The 15218-nt window shown below is 38.5% G+C and overlaps 1 protein-coding gene across 6 annotated transcripts in view; it reads left to right on the forward strand.

Moving 5' to 3' along the window:
- Window positions 1-15218, forward strand: part of RHOT1 (ras homolog family member T1) — a gene marked incomplete at both ends in the record, with an annotated part of 78016 nt that overhangs the window by 40913 nt on the left and 21885 nt on the right. For all 6 annotated transcript variants that reach the window (XM_080713601.1, XM_080713603.1, XM_080713605.1 and 3 more), the window contains 8 exons: window positions 1044-1164; window positions 5750-5834; window positions 6483-6628; window positions 7831-7931; window positions 9114-9244; window positions 11089-11172; window positions 13684-13803; window positions 14978-15180. In XM_080713601.1, the coding sequence (XP_080569727.1) occupies window positions 1044-1164; window positions 5750-5834; window positions 6483-6628; window positions 7831-7931; window positions 9114-9244; window positions 11089-11172; window positions 13684-13803; window positions 14978-15180 (991 nt within the window). The remainder of the gene's footprint in view (window positions 1-1043; window positions 1165-5749; window positions 5835-6482; window positions 6629-7830; window positions 7932-9113; window positions 9245-11088; window positions 11173-13683; window positions 13804-14977; window positions 15181-15218) is intronic.

Here is a 15218-nt window from a genome sequence, read left to right on the forward strand (position 1 = left end):
CCCTGTTTCCAAATAAAGTATAAAATAGGTCTGGGAGTATAGCCCAGAAATAGAAAGTCCCTGCGTTCCATCTCCAGTACCACCAAAAAAATAAAATAAAATAAATAAAAGATAGTCAATAGGGATGATTATCATTCTATTGTCACTATAAATTGAGACTCTGTTTAAAAATAAAGACTAAAAAATAGGGCAGAGGGTGTGGCTTGGAGGTAGAATGCCCCTGGGTTCCATCCCCAGTACCACACACACACATAAATTCTATTATGAAAATAATCTCAATGATCTAGAAAACATTTTCATGAGCCGGGTATGGTGGAGCACGCTTGTGATCCCAGCATTCGGGAGGCTGAGACCTGAGGATCGCAGTTTGTGGACAGCCTCAGCTACTTAGTGAGACCCTTCACAACTTAGTGAGACCCTGTTTCAAAATAACAAATAAATAATAGGGCAGGAGCTGGGCATGGTGGCACATGCTTGTAATCCCCGTGCTTGGGAGGCTGAGACAGGAGGATCGCACAGGTTCTAAGCCAGCCTCAGCTACTTAGTGAGGCTCTCAGCAACTTAGTGAGACCCTGTTTTCAAATAAAATATTAAAAAATAGGTCTGAGAGTATAGCCCGGAGGTAGAAAGCCCCTGGGTTCCACCCCCAGTACCACCAAAAAAAAAAAAAAAAAAAAGGGTAGGGGGGGTATAGCTCAGAGATCAAATGTCTGGATTCCATCCCCAGACCCACCAAAAAAAAAAAAAAAAAAAAAAATTCATGTACTTTTATTGTGGTAGGTTGTGACATCTGTGTTCCTTGGGATGTAATTTTGGCCCTTGCAGCCAGTGCTCTTTCTTGCCGAGCTGGGTACTTATGTCACTGGACTCTGAAATGACTGTTTCATTGAGACACTCGAGAATTTTTTTTTTTTAGCTTCACTATGGAAGCTAGTATATATCTGTTCATAAATCTCATCATTATCATGTGTTATATGCTTTTTTCCATGTGACTCAGTACCCTTGTTCACATCATCTGTATGTATTAATTTACTTTATTTCAGGTTTTCTCTTTTTACACACACTTTTTATCCAGAGAGGGAGACACGAAACTACGTGGACTGTGCTGCGACGATTTGGCTATGATGACGATCTGGATTTGACACCCGAATATTTATTCCCCCTGTATGTACTTTGATTTTCTAATTCATTTCACTTGCTTAGCATTTTTAAGTTTTATTTGGTACATAGATAGGTAGGCTTCAAGCTCTTCAGAAATAATTTAGAATTACAGGCAGTGGCTTGTCACAGTTTCTCAGCTTTGGCATTATTGACGTTTTGGACTAGATTTTTCTTTTTTTGTGTGTGTGTGTGGTACTGGGGTTCCTGGAAGCCCTTCTACCTCCGGGCTACACTCCCAGACCTATTTTATATTTTTATTTGGAAACAGGGTCTCTCAAGCCAGCGCACGGGGCTGGCTTCAAACCTGCGCGATCCTCCTGTCTCCGCCTCCCAAGCGCGGGGATTACAAGCGTGCGCCACCACGGCGCTAGATTTTTCTTTGTCATGGAGCCTGTTCGTGCATTGTAGGGATGTGGCACACCCTTAGATGCTAGCGGCACTTCCTCCTCCAGCTGTAACAACCCAAACTGTCCCTAGATATTGCTACGTGTCCCCTCACAAGATAATCCTCCACAGTTGGGAGCCAAACTTTTTCTCTTCTTCTCAGAGAATATAACTTTTTTTACTCATGTTACTGAGGAAGAAGGAAAAGATGCTAGATAGACTGGTTTTGGAGACAAAATATCAGAAATAAGCCGGGCATGGTGGCACACACTTGTAATCCCAGCATTTGGGAGGCTGAGACTTGAGGATCCTGGTTCAGGGACAGCCTCAGCTACTTAATGAGGCCCTTAGCAACTCAGTGAGATGCTGTTTCAAAATAAAAAATAAAATAAAATAAAATGGGAGTGTCCCTGGGTTCCATCCCCAGTACTGCAAAAAAAAAAAAAAAGCCCCTAGGTTTAATTCCTAGGACCACAAAACATATATATTATATTCATATAATATACATAAATGGAATTGAATAATATATAAATGTATGATATATTCAAATATATATGTGTATATATATAAATGTATGATATATTCAAATATATATATATATTGAATTCTCTTTTCTTAGCTGGGCATGGTGACAGCCTATAATCCCTGTAGTTGGGAGGCTGAGAGAGGAAGATTGCAGGCTTGAGGCCAGCTTCTGCAACTTAGTGAGACTCTTAGCCACCTAACAAGACCCTGTGTCAAGATAAAATAGGAGCCAGGCGTGGTGGCACACACTAGTAATCCCAGCATTTGGGACGCTGAGTCAGGAGAATCGTGGTTTGATGCCAGCCTCAGCTACTTAGTGAGGCCCTTTGCAACTCAGTGAGACTCAGTTTCAAAATAAAGAATAAAAAATAGGGCTGGGGGTATAACTCAGAGGTAGAATGCCCCTGGTTCAATTACCAGTAGTGAAATAAAAAAATCAGAAATATCTTGGTTAGCATTTTTTTTCTTTCTTTAATTCTCCTCCCGCTTTAGTTTTATATCCTGTTATTACCTCAAGATAAAATAAGTATTTTTCCTAATTAATTGTTCTGACTCTGATTATTTTCCTTTGATAATAAGTATTTTTCCTAATTAATTGTTCTGACTCTGATTATTTTCCTTTGATAATGCTATTCAAATTCTGTTTGTTTAAAAATGGACCCCCAGAGCCTGCCTTATCATGGGATACCTCTTATTCTGTGTACTCGGGCTTCTCTGAGATTGTGACTTCCCAGGATCTGGCTTGGGGGTCTTTGGCCTTCTTCCCTTTTCAGTGGCATGTTGCCCTTGTATCTTTCTGTACTATCTAATGATGGTTCAAAAGACTCCCGTATCATTAAGAAAGCAGAGTTCTTTCTGATTAAATCCCTGGTTCGTTAAATTAGCTCTACATTAAAACATCACTTGTCTGAGTTCCTAAATCTTGACTTTAGTTAATTTCCCAGATTTTCTTTTCTTTTCTTTTCTTTTTCTTTTTTTTTTTTTTTTTGTTTGTTTTGTTTTTTTAGTACTGGAGATGGACCCCAGGGGCATTCTACCTCAGAGCTACACTGCCAGCCCTATTTTTTGTTCTTTATTTTGAAACAGGGTCTCACTGAGTTGCGGAGGGCCTCACTAAGTAGCAGAGGCTGTCCATGAATCATGATCCTCCTGTTTCAGCCTCCCAAATGCTGGGATTAAAAGTGTGCGCCACCATGCCTGGATTAATTTCCCAGATATTTCTAATAAATATGTATTAAATGAATCTGTTAGTCCTGGGACTCTTTCATGCCATTTTCTGTGTTGTTTATATGGGAAGATAGATTGTACAGGAGGTTGCTTATTACCTGTTTGGTAAGACAGGACACTCCATCTTTTGGTTTGTCGTGTCTTATGCTAATTGTCCCTCTCTGTTTCTTTATACTCTTCAACTTTTAACTTTATGCAAATAGCCCCATAGAGCTAACACTTGAATCTCCTTTATTAAACTCTCTGCTGTGTTCTTCACTTTGCTGCTAGATTATTACATACATACATACATACATACATACATACATATATACATACAAACACATTTGGCCATGCCACTTCTCTTCGAGATTCGGGATAAAGCCTTGGTTTCTTAATGGTAATTGAGGTCATTCATGATTGGCTCTGTTCATGCTTTCCTGCTGCCTTCATTCTGAAAATAAATGCCAAACTTTTTTTTTTTTTGTGGGTCTGGGGGTGGTACCCAGGGGCATTCAACCTCTAGGCTGCTCTGTCCTATTTTTTTGTTCTCTATTTTGAAACAGGGTCTCACTGAGTTGCAGAGGGCCTCACTAAGTAACTGAGGCTGTCCGCGAACCGCGCTCCTCCTGTCTCAGCCTCCCGAATGCTGGGATTACAAGTGTGCTCCACCACGCCCGGCTCAAACATATGTCCACTGAACATATGTTGTTTTCTACTTCAGGCTTTTGTCCATGCTATTTTCCTTTTCTTCCCCCAACCAAGTTAATACCTCTTCCTTCAAGATTCAGTTGAAGTGACTCTCCACAGTGCTGATGCCTTTCTAGGGGTTCCTCCCTCATCTGTAACTTCTGTACTTAGCCCTTGTCTGAGTCTGTTGTCATCCACCTCCCACCTGAATGTGGTTCCTTAGAGGTAGAAAGCCAAGCTGGTTGTGGTGGCACATGCCTGTAATCCTAGCAGAGCTTCCGTCTTTGCTTTCAGTGCCATCTTTGGATATTCTTTATTTTGAGACAAGGTCTCACTAAGTTGCAGAGGACCTAAGTAGCTGAGGCTGGCTGTGAACCCACGATCCTCCTGTCTCAGCCTCCCAAGTACTGGGATTACAAGCATGTGCCACCACACCTGGCTGTGAGTGCTTGTTTCTGAATAAGAAATAAAATTGGGCTGGGGTTAAACTTGGAGGTAGAATGCCTTTCCCCAGGACCACCACCAAGAAAAAGTAAAAGTATTATATATCAATTAAAGATAATTTTTAAAAAGTTGTGAACCTATTTATTTTTATTTTTGTCTCCCTAATACTTAGTTTGGTGGGTCTCCCCTACTCCCTGGTACTGGGAATCAAACCTGGGGCGTTCTACCTCTGAGCTACAACCCAGCCCGTTTTTTTTTTTTTTTTTTTTTTTTTTTTTTTTTTTTTTTTTTTGCGGTACTGGGGATGGAACCCAGGGGCATTCTACCTCTGAGCTACACCCCCAGTCCTATTTTGTAGTCTTTATATTTTTTGAAACAGGGTCTCACTGAGTTGCAAAGGGCCTCAATAAGTAGCTGAGGCTGTCTGCGAACTGCAATCTTCTGGTCTCTGCCTCCCAAATGCTGGGATTACAAGCGTGTGCCACCATGCCCGGCCCCGCCCCCAGCCCTATTTTTTATTCTTTATTTTGAAACAGGGTCTCATGAAGTTGTGGAGGGCCTCCTCACTAAGTAGCCAAGGCTGGCTGCAAACCCATGATATCTCCTATCTCAGTCTCCCAAGTACTGCAATTACAAGTGTGCACCACCATGCCCTGTTTGGTGTTTTTGATTAATGTTTATTGATCTAAATTTAAATCTAAATTTCAAAAAGATCAAAACAGATCAGTTTTGGTGGCATGCCTGTGTTCCCAGTACTTGGGAGGCTGAGACAGGAGGATCACAGTATAAGAATAGCCTCAGCAACTTAGTGAGACTTTCAGCAACCTAGCACAATCCTGTTTCAAAATAAAAAATAAAATGGGCTGAGGGTGTAGCTCAAAGGTAGAGAACATCTCTGGGTGTTCTGCCCAAGAACAAAAAACATACAAGCATGTGCGCGCACGCACACACATAACCAAACCATGTGGAAATAACTTCTCATCATTTTCAACTTATTACAATGTTAGCATTATAAAGCCCTAATTATGATGATTTGTTTATTGGAAGAACAAACTTATTACAGTTTGATCAGTATTATTTACAAGATTTTTATTTCAACCTGTCTTCTAATATTTAGGAAAAATATGTGTATGTCACTTTGGAATAAGCATATTATGACACTTTTGAGTAGTGCCTTAGACATCCCAGAGACCTCCTCTGGGAAAGCCCACATGTTTCCAGTGAAGGTGATCTGTGTAAATGATGTCATTCTACAAAAAGACTTGTTGCCCTTTTGTATTCATTTCTTAAATTTTAATATTTGAATAATTTATTATGCTCTTAATTTTTTCATAAACAGGCTAAAAATACCTCCTGATTGTACTACTGAATTAAACCATCATGCATATTTGTTTCTCCAAAGCACCTTTGACAAACATGATTTGGTAAGCTTTTAGCTCCAGTTTTCTATTACATATGGTAAAATATATTTTTCTGAGTGATTTTTTTTTTGTTTCCTTAGCAATGAGTTGCTTATGTTATTGAACAAAAATTGTTCAAACTCTCTAAGTTAAACTAGCAAAAATATTTGCTATTACTTACTTACCTACTTATTTTCATTTATTTATGGTACTGGGGATTGAACCCAGGGGCATTCTACCTCTGCACTAACCCTAGCCGTCTCATTCATTCATTCATTCATTTGTGGTACTGGGGGTTGAACCTGGAAATTCTGCCTCTCTGCTCTCCCACCCCAGCCGTATTTTAATTTTGAGACAGGGTCTCCTAGGTTGATGAGAGTCTCACTACTTGCCAAGGCTGTGTTGAATGTTTGATCTTCCTATCTCAGCCTCCCAAGTTCTAGGATTATAAGCATGTACCACCCTGCCCAGCTTTTATTGTTTTGTTTTTTCAAAATGAAAATGTCTAATTTCTGATATCATAGGTTTAATTATATACATGTGAGGAATTTTTTTGGTAAAATTAATATTTTTATCATTTGTTAATTCATAGTTTTACTAGATTAGGCTTTTGTGTTTGCGAGTTGTTCTTATATATTTAAATATTATGTGTACTTCCTTGTTTATCACCAGGACAGAGACTGTGCTTTGTCACCTGACGAGCTTAAAGACTTATTTAAAGTTTTTCCTTACATACCTTGGGGGCCAGATGTGAATAACACAGTTTGTACAAATGAAAGAGGCTGGATAACCTACCAAGGATTCCTTTCCCAGTGGACGTGAGTATAGAGCTCACCTTTTTCCTCTAGAGTCATGGCTAGTTTAAAATTATGGTGTATACAACATTCTGTAAGCTTGTCAGATCTTAGGAAATGTTTGGCTCATAACTGCCTCTACACAGGATTATAGTGCTGCTGGGCATCTCTGTAAATGTTCACAGATTTATCAGGAGGGATTGTTTTCTTTTGGATGATGTCGGGAAACAGTAATAAGTCTTACATCAAAACTGAACTAAATTTTAGCACTTCTTTTGACCAAGAGAATTGGAAATGCCATTGCTACTGAACAATTCTTACTCATTCAGCCGATGAGGAGAAGCGTATTTTAAAGAAGACATTGCATTATTTGTTGTTACTGTTTATTTTTTGTGGAGCTGGGGTTTGAACCTAGGGGCATTCTATCTCTAAGCTACACCCCCAGTACCCCCCACACTTTTTTTTTTTTTTTTGAAACAGGGTCTTGCTAGGTTATTGAGAATTTCATTACTTGCCTCAGGTCTCAGCCTCCAAAGCACTGAGATTACCATTGTGTTCCACCACATCTGGCTTACTGTTTAATAAGACTTAATATGAAGATTTGTCTACAAACTAGTTACAGTCTGATTGTGTCTAAGGTATCAAGGAACCCCTCTGGTCTTGCATGCTGACATAATTATTTTGGCATAGTGAGACCAACTTTTTTTTTTTTTTTTTTTTTTGGTGGTACTGGGGTTCCTGGAAACCTTTCTACCTCCGGGCTACACTCCCAGACCTATTTTATATTTTTAATTGGAAACAGGGTCTCTTAAGCCAGCACGATCCTCCTGTCTCCGCCTCTCAAGCACAGGGATTACAAGCATGCACCACCACGCCTGGTGAGACTAACTTTTAAAACATTAAGATCTTTCTTCAAATGCATAAGAAAGATTCAAGACCAGCCTTTGCAATTTAGCAAGACTCTCAGCAACCTAGAGAGACCCTGTTTCAAAACAAAAAATTTTAAAGGGCTAGGTATGTAGCTCAGAGGTAGAATGCCTCTAGGTTTAGTCTCCAACCCCCCCCCCCCACACACACACACACACAGCATCATAGTTGAGCACATAGGAAGTTAAAGTAATCTGACACATTTTCTGGATCTGGCAGATACCATTTTGAACTATTAGAATTTTCTTTTTTTTTTTCAAATGTTTAGGTTTTCACTTTGTAAACTCTTTCTTTCTTAGGCTCACAACCTATCTAGATGTACAGCGGTGCCTAGAGTATTTGGGTTACCTGGGCTATTCCATATTGACTGAACAAGAGTCTCAAGCTTCAGCCATTACAAGTAAGCATCTAGATACTATTCTGTTCATGGGTTTTTTTTTTTTTTTTTTTTTTTCAGTACTGGGATGGAACCCAGGGGCATGCTACCTCTAAGCTACAGCCCCTTCCCTATTTTGTATTCTTTAATTTGAAATAAGGTCTCACTAAGTTGCTGAAGGCCTCACTAAAGTAGCTGAGGCTGGCTGCAAACCTGTGGTCCTCCTGCTTAGCCTCCCGAGTACTGGGATTACAAGTGTGCGCCACCATGCCCAGCTCCAGGAAGGTGTTTTAAGATATTGATTTCAAATGTTATAAAGAGTAAAAATAAACTTATCTTAGTTTCCCAGGTCTACACCCTGTTTTTCTCATGATTTAGTACTTTCTTTGAGTTGAGATGCTTGACTTTATTATTTCTACGAAAAAGAAGTCGAGCTTTTGCTTCTAGTCTACTCCTTGGGGGCACTCCATTGATGAGAATGAGGGAAAACACATGGTGTGCTCTCTGGTTGCACCCTTGGGTACAGCTTTCTCAAGCTTTACCAACTGTACCTCAATACGAGATGCCCTATTGTACATATAATACCATAGTGTTTTCTGACATGCCTCTTGGACAGATCGACACCTGAAAGTCCAAATAACCCCAGAATGGAAATCTCTTTCCCCTTGATAGGTCCAGCTCCAAGAGTGTACAGGTTTGAAATAGCATCTTTTAGTATATAAGTTGATATAACAGTATGTTTTGAGTGGTAGGGTCACTGAGAATCACACCCAAGGCCTTGCATATGCTAGGTAAGCAGTCTACCATTGAGCTATACCCCAAGTCCTTCTGAAAATAATTCACCACAGCAAAAATAAGGTATGATATAATGGTAGGTATATTAGTCGAAATTTTTATTCAGTTTTAGAATATTTTCATAGTAAAAACATACTATTTTATGACAACATAAATATTGTATTACTAGAGATTCACTTTACAGTGAACTTTCAGAAATACATTTTTTCCCACTAATTAGCACCCTTCTGCATTATATTCAGTACTTTTTTTCAAATACAGCTTGACTATTATGGAGTATGTCTATCTCTAAATTACATATGGCATGAAAATTACAAATTGCCATGCCTCAATTTGCAGAAGTGGAATGAAATTTTAGTGAGTCCAAATGGTACATATTTAGTGTTTTTTTCTTTTCCTTTTTTTTTTAAGTAACAAGAGACAAAAAGATAGACCTGCAGAAAAAACAGACTCAAAGAAATGTATTCAGATGTAATGTAATTGGAATGAAAAACTGTGGAAAAAGTGGAGTTCTTCAGGCTCTTCTTGGAAGAAACTTAATGGTGAGCATTCTCAGAATCTAGAAATATATCCAATAAGTTATTTTTATTGGTGCATTGTAATTATATGTCATAATGATATTCAGAGTGATAGATACATATCAATAAATTGTTATAGTCGTGAGTTTATGTAGTTTTTATACCCATTCACCTTTTTAGATGGTTACTAGAACTCATTGACCTAAATATATTAATAAAGTATAATCTAAAATATAACAATAATCCTGGTTTTTTCTTTTCTTTTCGGTACTGGGGATGAAACCCAGGGGCATTCTACTAATGAGCTACACCCCCAGCCCTAATTTTTATTCTTTATTTTGAAACAGGGTCTCACTGAGTTGCAAAGGGCCTCACTAAGTAGCTGAGGCTGTCCGCGAACCACAATCCTCCTGTCTCAATCTCCCAAATGCTGGGATTATAAGCTTGAGCCACCACGGTTGATGTTGAATTATTTTTATGTTATTTCACTGGGAGAGCTATCACTTGCCCTTTTTTTTTTTTTTTTTTTTTTTCTGTTCTGGAAGTTGGGCTCAGGGGCACTCTACCTCTGATGTACACTCACAACCCTTTTTTGTGTGTGTGGTACTGGAGACTGAACCCAGGGGTGTTTTTCCTCCAAGACACACCCTCAGCTCTTTTTATTGTTTGAAACAGGACCTTGCTAAGTTGTCTAGCCTCATCTCTTGCTAGATTGCTGAGAGGCTCAGTCTCACATAGTTGCTGAGGTTGGTTTGAAACCTGTGATCTAACTGTCTCAGCCTCACAGATACTGGAATTACAGGCATGTGCTACCACATCCAACTTGCCCACCTCCCCCTCTCTTTTATTTGAGACGGGGCCTCTTGAATTTACAATCTCTTCTTTTTTCTTCTTCTTTTTTTTTTTTCTTGGTGGTACTGGAGACTGAACCCAGGAGCATTCTACCTCTAAGCTATACCTCAACCTCATTGTTTGTTTGTTTGTTTGTTTGTTTGTTTGTTTATTGCAGCACTGGAGATGGAACCCAGGGACATTCTACCTCCGAGCTATACCCCCAGCCCTATTTTTTATTCTTTATTTTGAAACAGGGTCTCACTGAGTTGCAAAGGGCCTCACTAAGTAGCTGACTATGAACCTGGATCCTCCTGTCTCAGCCTCCCGAATGCTGTGATTACAAGCATGCACCACCATGTCCAGCTTGTTTTATTTTTTATTTTATAGTGGTCTTCCAAAGTTGCGAGGGCCTTGCTAAGTTGCTGAGGCTGGCAGTAAACCCCGCATTCCTCCTGTCTCAGCTTTCCTTTCAATTCTCTTGCCTCAGTCTTTGGGGTAGCTAGGATAACAGATTTGCACTACTGCACCTGGTTCTGATTTGTTCTTTTTTTAAAACCAGTGTTTAGATGGGATTCGATAATTGCACATTTGTAAGCACCTCAGACAGTTCTTAGCAGGAAATAAATGCATAGTAAATCTTTCAGATTAAAACTGATACCTAGTTCTGACAAATACTTCTTTAAGTAAGAAGTCTGACATATTTCCATATGAGTCTTATGTCAGATCAAATTATGGTGTAATAAGAATTGCCAGTAGGTGGCTCTGTAATCTATTTTCAGTAATAATAGTTTACTTTTCTTAAGCTCCTGCTTTTACTTTATGCAAAACAAATACATCTTTTCTCTTAGACCCTAAGAACTAAAAAACATAAAATCAATATTCTTTTTACTGATAAATTATATGTAATATAGAGGAGAATGCTCTTTATTTATAACACACTCAAACATACACACAGCTGTGTGTCTGTGTGTTGATGAAAACTAGTTACTGTAATTTCTTACTGTAAATATTGAGAGTTTTTATTCTATTTTCAGAGGCAGAAGAAAATTCGTGATGATCATAAATCCTACTATGCGATTAACACTGTTTATGTATATGGACAAGAGAAATACTTGTTGGTAAGATATTCTGTTACATAAAGATTTTAATTATGAGGTACATTTAAAAATGACTGAGACTGGCCAGGTGTGGTGGCGCATGCTTGTAATCCCAGTACTTGGGAGTCTGAAACAGGAAGATCACACAGGTTTGAAGCTAGCTTCAGCAACTCAGTGAGACCCTGTTTCCAAATAAAATACAAAATAGGTCTGGGAGTGGAGCTGGGAGGTAGAAAGCCCCTGGGTTCCATCCCCAGTACCAAAAAAAAAAAAAGGCTAATCTCAGTACTTGGGAGGCTGAAAAAGGAGGATTGCCAGATCATGGCCAGCCTCAAGAACTTGTGAGGCCCATAACTGAAACAAAATGGCTTTGCCTTAATAGCTATATCTCCATTGAATTTATATGTGATTTTTTTTCTGCCTGGTTTGTTTATTCATTGTAATATTAATTTCTATCTGTGTGATGATTACATGAGCATAGTTATAAGTAAAAACTAATCTATTTATACATAAAATTGTATGCTAGTCATACCACAATAAGAAAGTAAAACAAAGCTGGGCATGGTAGCACACACTTGTAATCCTAGTACCTGGAGGCTGAGGCAGGAGGATCCCAGGTTTGCGGCCAGCCTCAGCTACTTAGTGAGGCTCTCTACAACTTAGTGAGACTCTGTTTTAAAAATATAAGCATAAAAAATAGGGTTGGGAGTATAACTTGGAGATAGAATGCCCCTGGATTCAAATCCCTGGTACTGCAAAATTTTTAAAAAATTAAAAGAAGGAAAGTAAAGCGAACTGGGAGTGGTGGGGCAAACCTATAATCCTAGAACTTGAGAGGCATGGTGGCACATGCTTGTAATCCAGTACTTGAGAGGCTGAGACAGGAGGATCACTGGTTCACAGCCAGCTTCGGCTACTTAGTGAGGCCCTCCACAACTTAATGAGACCCTCTTTCCAAATAAGGAATAAAAAATCAGGCTGGGGGTGTAGCTTGGAGGTAGAATGCCCTTGGGTTCAATCACCAGCCCCACAAAAAATAAATAAATAAATAAATAAAATAGGGCTGGAGGTATAGTTCAGAGATAGGATGCCCCTGGGTTTAATCCCCAGCGCCACAATAAATAAATAAATAAATAAATAAATAAATAAATAAATAAATAAATAAAAGGTTATATGTCATTATTGGATTCAGTCATTTCAGTTTCAGCCTTGGTCCACCATTGATTAATTGTGTGACCTTAAGCAAATGGCTTATTGTCTTTGGGCCTAAATGAGAACCCCCTAACAAATAATGAGTACTAGAAAAATTAATTCTATTTCCATTTCCTTTTAGAAATAGTTTATTTTAGCAGATGATTGCATTGAATATTACACACACATTATTATTTTGATAAAGGTTTGCCAGTTTCTTGTTAGATCTTGTTTATCTCCTATGATTATAGTTCTACATATATAGATATCATATATACTATAGTTCTAAATATATAGATTATGTGCTGGAGAGTCAGTAAACTGTTGACCCAGTCTTCCTATTTTCTTATTCTTAAACTATTTTTGCAAGTCATATCTTTTATGTCTGTGACTGTGCATGTTAGAATTGTTTTATTTGGAGTATGGTGAGTCACCCTTTTTTTTTTTTTTTTTTTTGTACTACTAAGCCTAACATATGCTAGGGAAATGCTCTACCACTGAGCTATATCCCCCAGACCTTTAAAAATTTTTACTTATTTATTTAGTTTGTGTGTGTATGATACTATTTAGCCTAGGGGCATTCTGCCTTCAAGCTACACCCCCAGCCCAATTTTTTAAATTTTTATCTTGAAATAGGGTCTGGCTAAGTTGATGAGAGTCTCACTACTTGCTGAGGTTGCCCTTGAAGCTGCTATCCTCCTGTCTTAGCCTCCTAAGTACTAGGATAACAAGCATGTGCCGCCATGCCCGGCTAAAAATGTTTTCTTTTTTACACAGGGTCATGAGAAGTTGCCTGGACTGGCCTTTAACTTGTGATCCTTCTGCCTCTGCCTCCAAAGTAGCTGGATTATAGGCCTGTGTCACAATGGCTGGCCTATGCTGATTTTAATTCTCAAAATTAGCACATACTTATTTATCTCTAAGTAAAATGGTCTGAAAATTTGTGCTTAACTAGTGCCTTTTTATTAGGAAGTCCAATTGAGTAAATTGTAATACATTATGGCTTTATACGTCAATATTATGATACTTAGGAGTCGGGCGTGGTGGCACACTCTTGTAATTCCAGCATTTGAGAGGCTGAGACAAGAGGATCGTGGTTGGAGGACAGCCTCAGCTACTACTTAGTAATGCCCTTTGCAACTCAGTGAGACTTTGTTTCAAAATAAAGAATTAAAAAAAAAAAAATAGGGCTGGGGATGTAGCTCGGAGATAATGCCCCTGGGTTCCAACCCTAGTACCACACACACACACACACAAACACACACACACAAAAACTGTCTTATCTATCTATCTATGCTATGATACTTATGTTTTTTCTTTTCTTTTTTTCTTTTTCACAAGTTGCATGATATCTCAGAATCTGAATTTCTGACGGAGGCTGAGATCATTTGTGATGTTGTGTGCCTGGTATATGATGTCACGAATCCCAAATCCTTTGAATACTGTGCCAGAATTTTTAAGGTTTGTTGCTCTTACAGACTGTGACGAGTATAACTTTATATGGGATTTTAGTAGAATTTCAGTATGATGTTTCCTAACTAGAAAAATGCAACAAAGCCATTTGTGGAGTTTTAAAAAAATACATACATCCTTGCCCTGTCACTAAATATTCTAGTTTCGTTTTGCAGTGGTAGAGCCCAAGACATATATATGTATTTAAACTTTTTTTTTCACGTGTTACTGATCTGCATTTCTGGTTAAGAACTTTTACATTATCATAGGTCCTCTTGGCTGTTAGGAATGTATATGGATTATATTTTGCTAATTACCCCAAGAGTAAAAGCCAGAGCAAGAGGATGAACTAGAGGCTTAGAAAGCATATCAGTCACTTTGAGATCATCACCAATTCACTAGGAGGAAAGAGCTGAAATGTACAAATGCACTTACTGTTTTTAATGTCGAAAATCCGGAAATAACCCAGATGTCTAACACGGGGAAGGTGGTTTTTCAAGTTAAGATAAAATAAACTAGAAGAATATTAAGCAGCCATTAAAAAACAAAAGTTTTGAGTCTGAAAAACAGGATAGAATATTACATTGTTAAATAGTTAGGCCCAGCATAACTGAAACATGTACATAAATGCATTGCTCGCTGAATGAAATAGTCTTTTTTAGTATAGAAGTTAAGTGATTTTTGTTTTACTTCAGAATGTTTGTTGTGTCTTTTAAATTTAGAAAGTACATGTATTTTAAATTAAAATGAATCTAAATAATTTGGGAGAGGTCTCTCCCTGTCAGTCCTGTCATTTCAGACTGACATAGACCACTACCAAACTTTGCCTCTTGGTTCATTCTCTTTCTTTGACGCTGTTGTTGCTTTGCCTATCCAGAGAAAATCTTTAGTTCACATTTAATAGTAAGTCTAAACTAACCGGGCGTGGTGGCGCACGCTTGTAATCACAGCATTTGGGAGGCTGAGATGGGAGGATCGTGGTTCATGGACAGCCTCAGCTACTTAGTGAGGCCCTTTGCAACTCAGTGAGACTCTTTCAAAATAAAGAATAAAAAAACTAGGGCTGGGGGTGTAGCTTGGAGGTAGAATGCCCCTGGGTTGGGTTTCATCCCTAGTACTGCAAAAAAAAAAAAAGGTCTAAACTAAGCATCAGATTTTGATTTCAATTTTTTTTTCCCCATAGCAACACTTTATGGACAGCAGAATACCCTGTTTAATTGTAGCTGCAAAATCAGACCTCCATGAAGTTAAACAAGAATATAGTATTTCACCTACTGATTTCTGCAGGAAACACAAAATGCCTCCACCTCAGGCCTTCACTTGCAATACCGCCGATGCACCCAGTAAGGATATCTTTGTTAAATTGACAACAATGGCCATGTACCCGTAAGTACTTGCTCCATCTTCATGTTCATGTTGCATGG

The sequence above is a fragment of the Muscardinus avellanarius genome, assembly GCF_963383645.1.
Source record: "Muscardinus avellanarius genome assembly, chromosome: 16".
NCBI classification, from domain to species: domain Eukaryota; kingdom Metazoa; phylum Chordata; class Mammalia; order Rodentia; family Gliridae; genus Muscardinus; species Muscardinus avellanarius.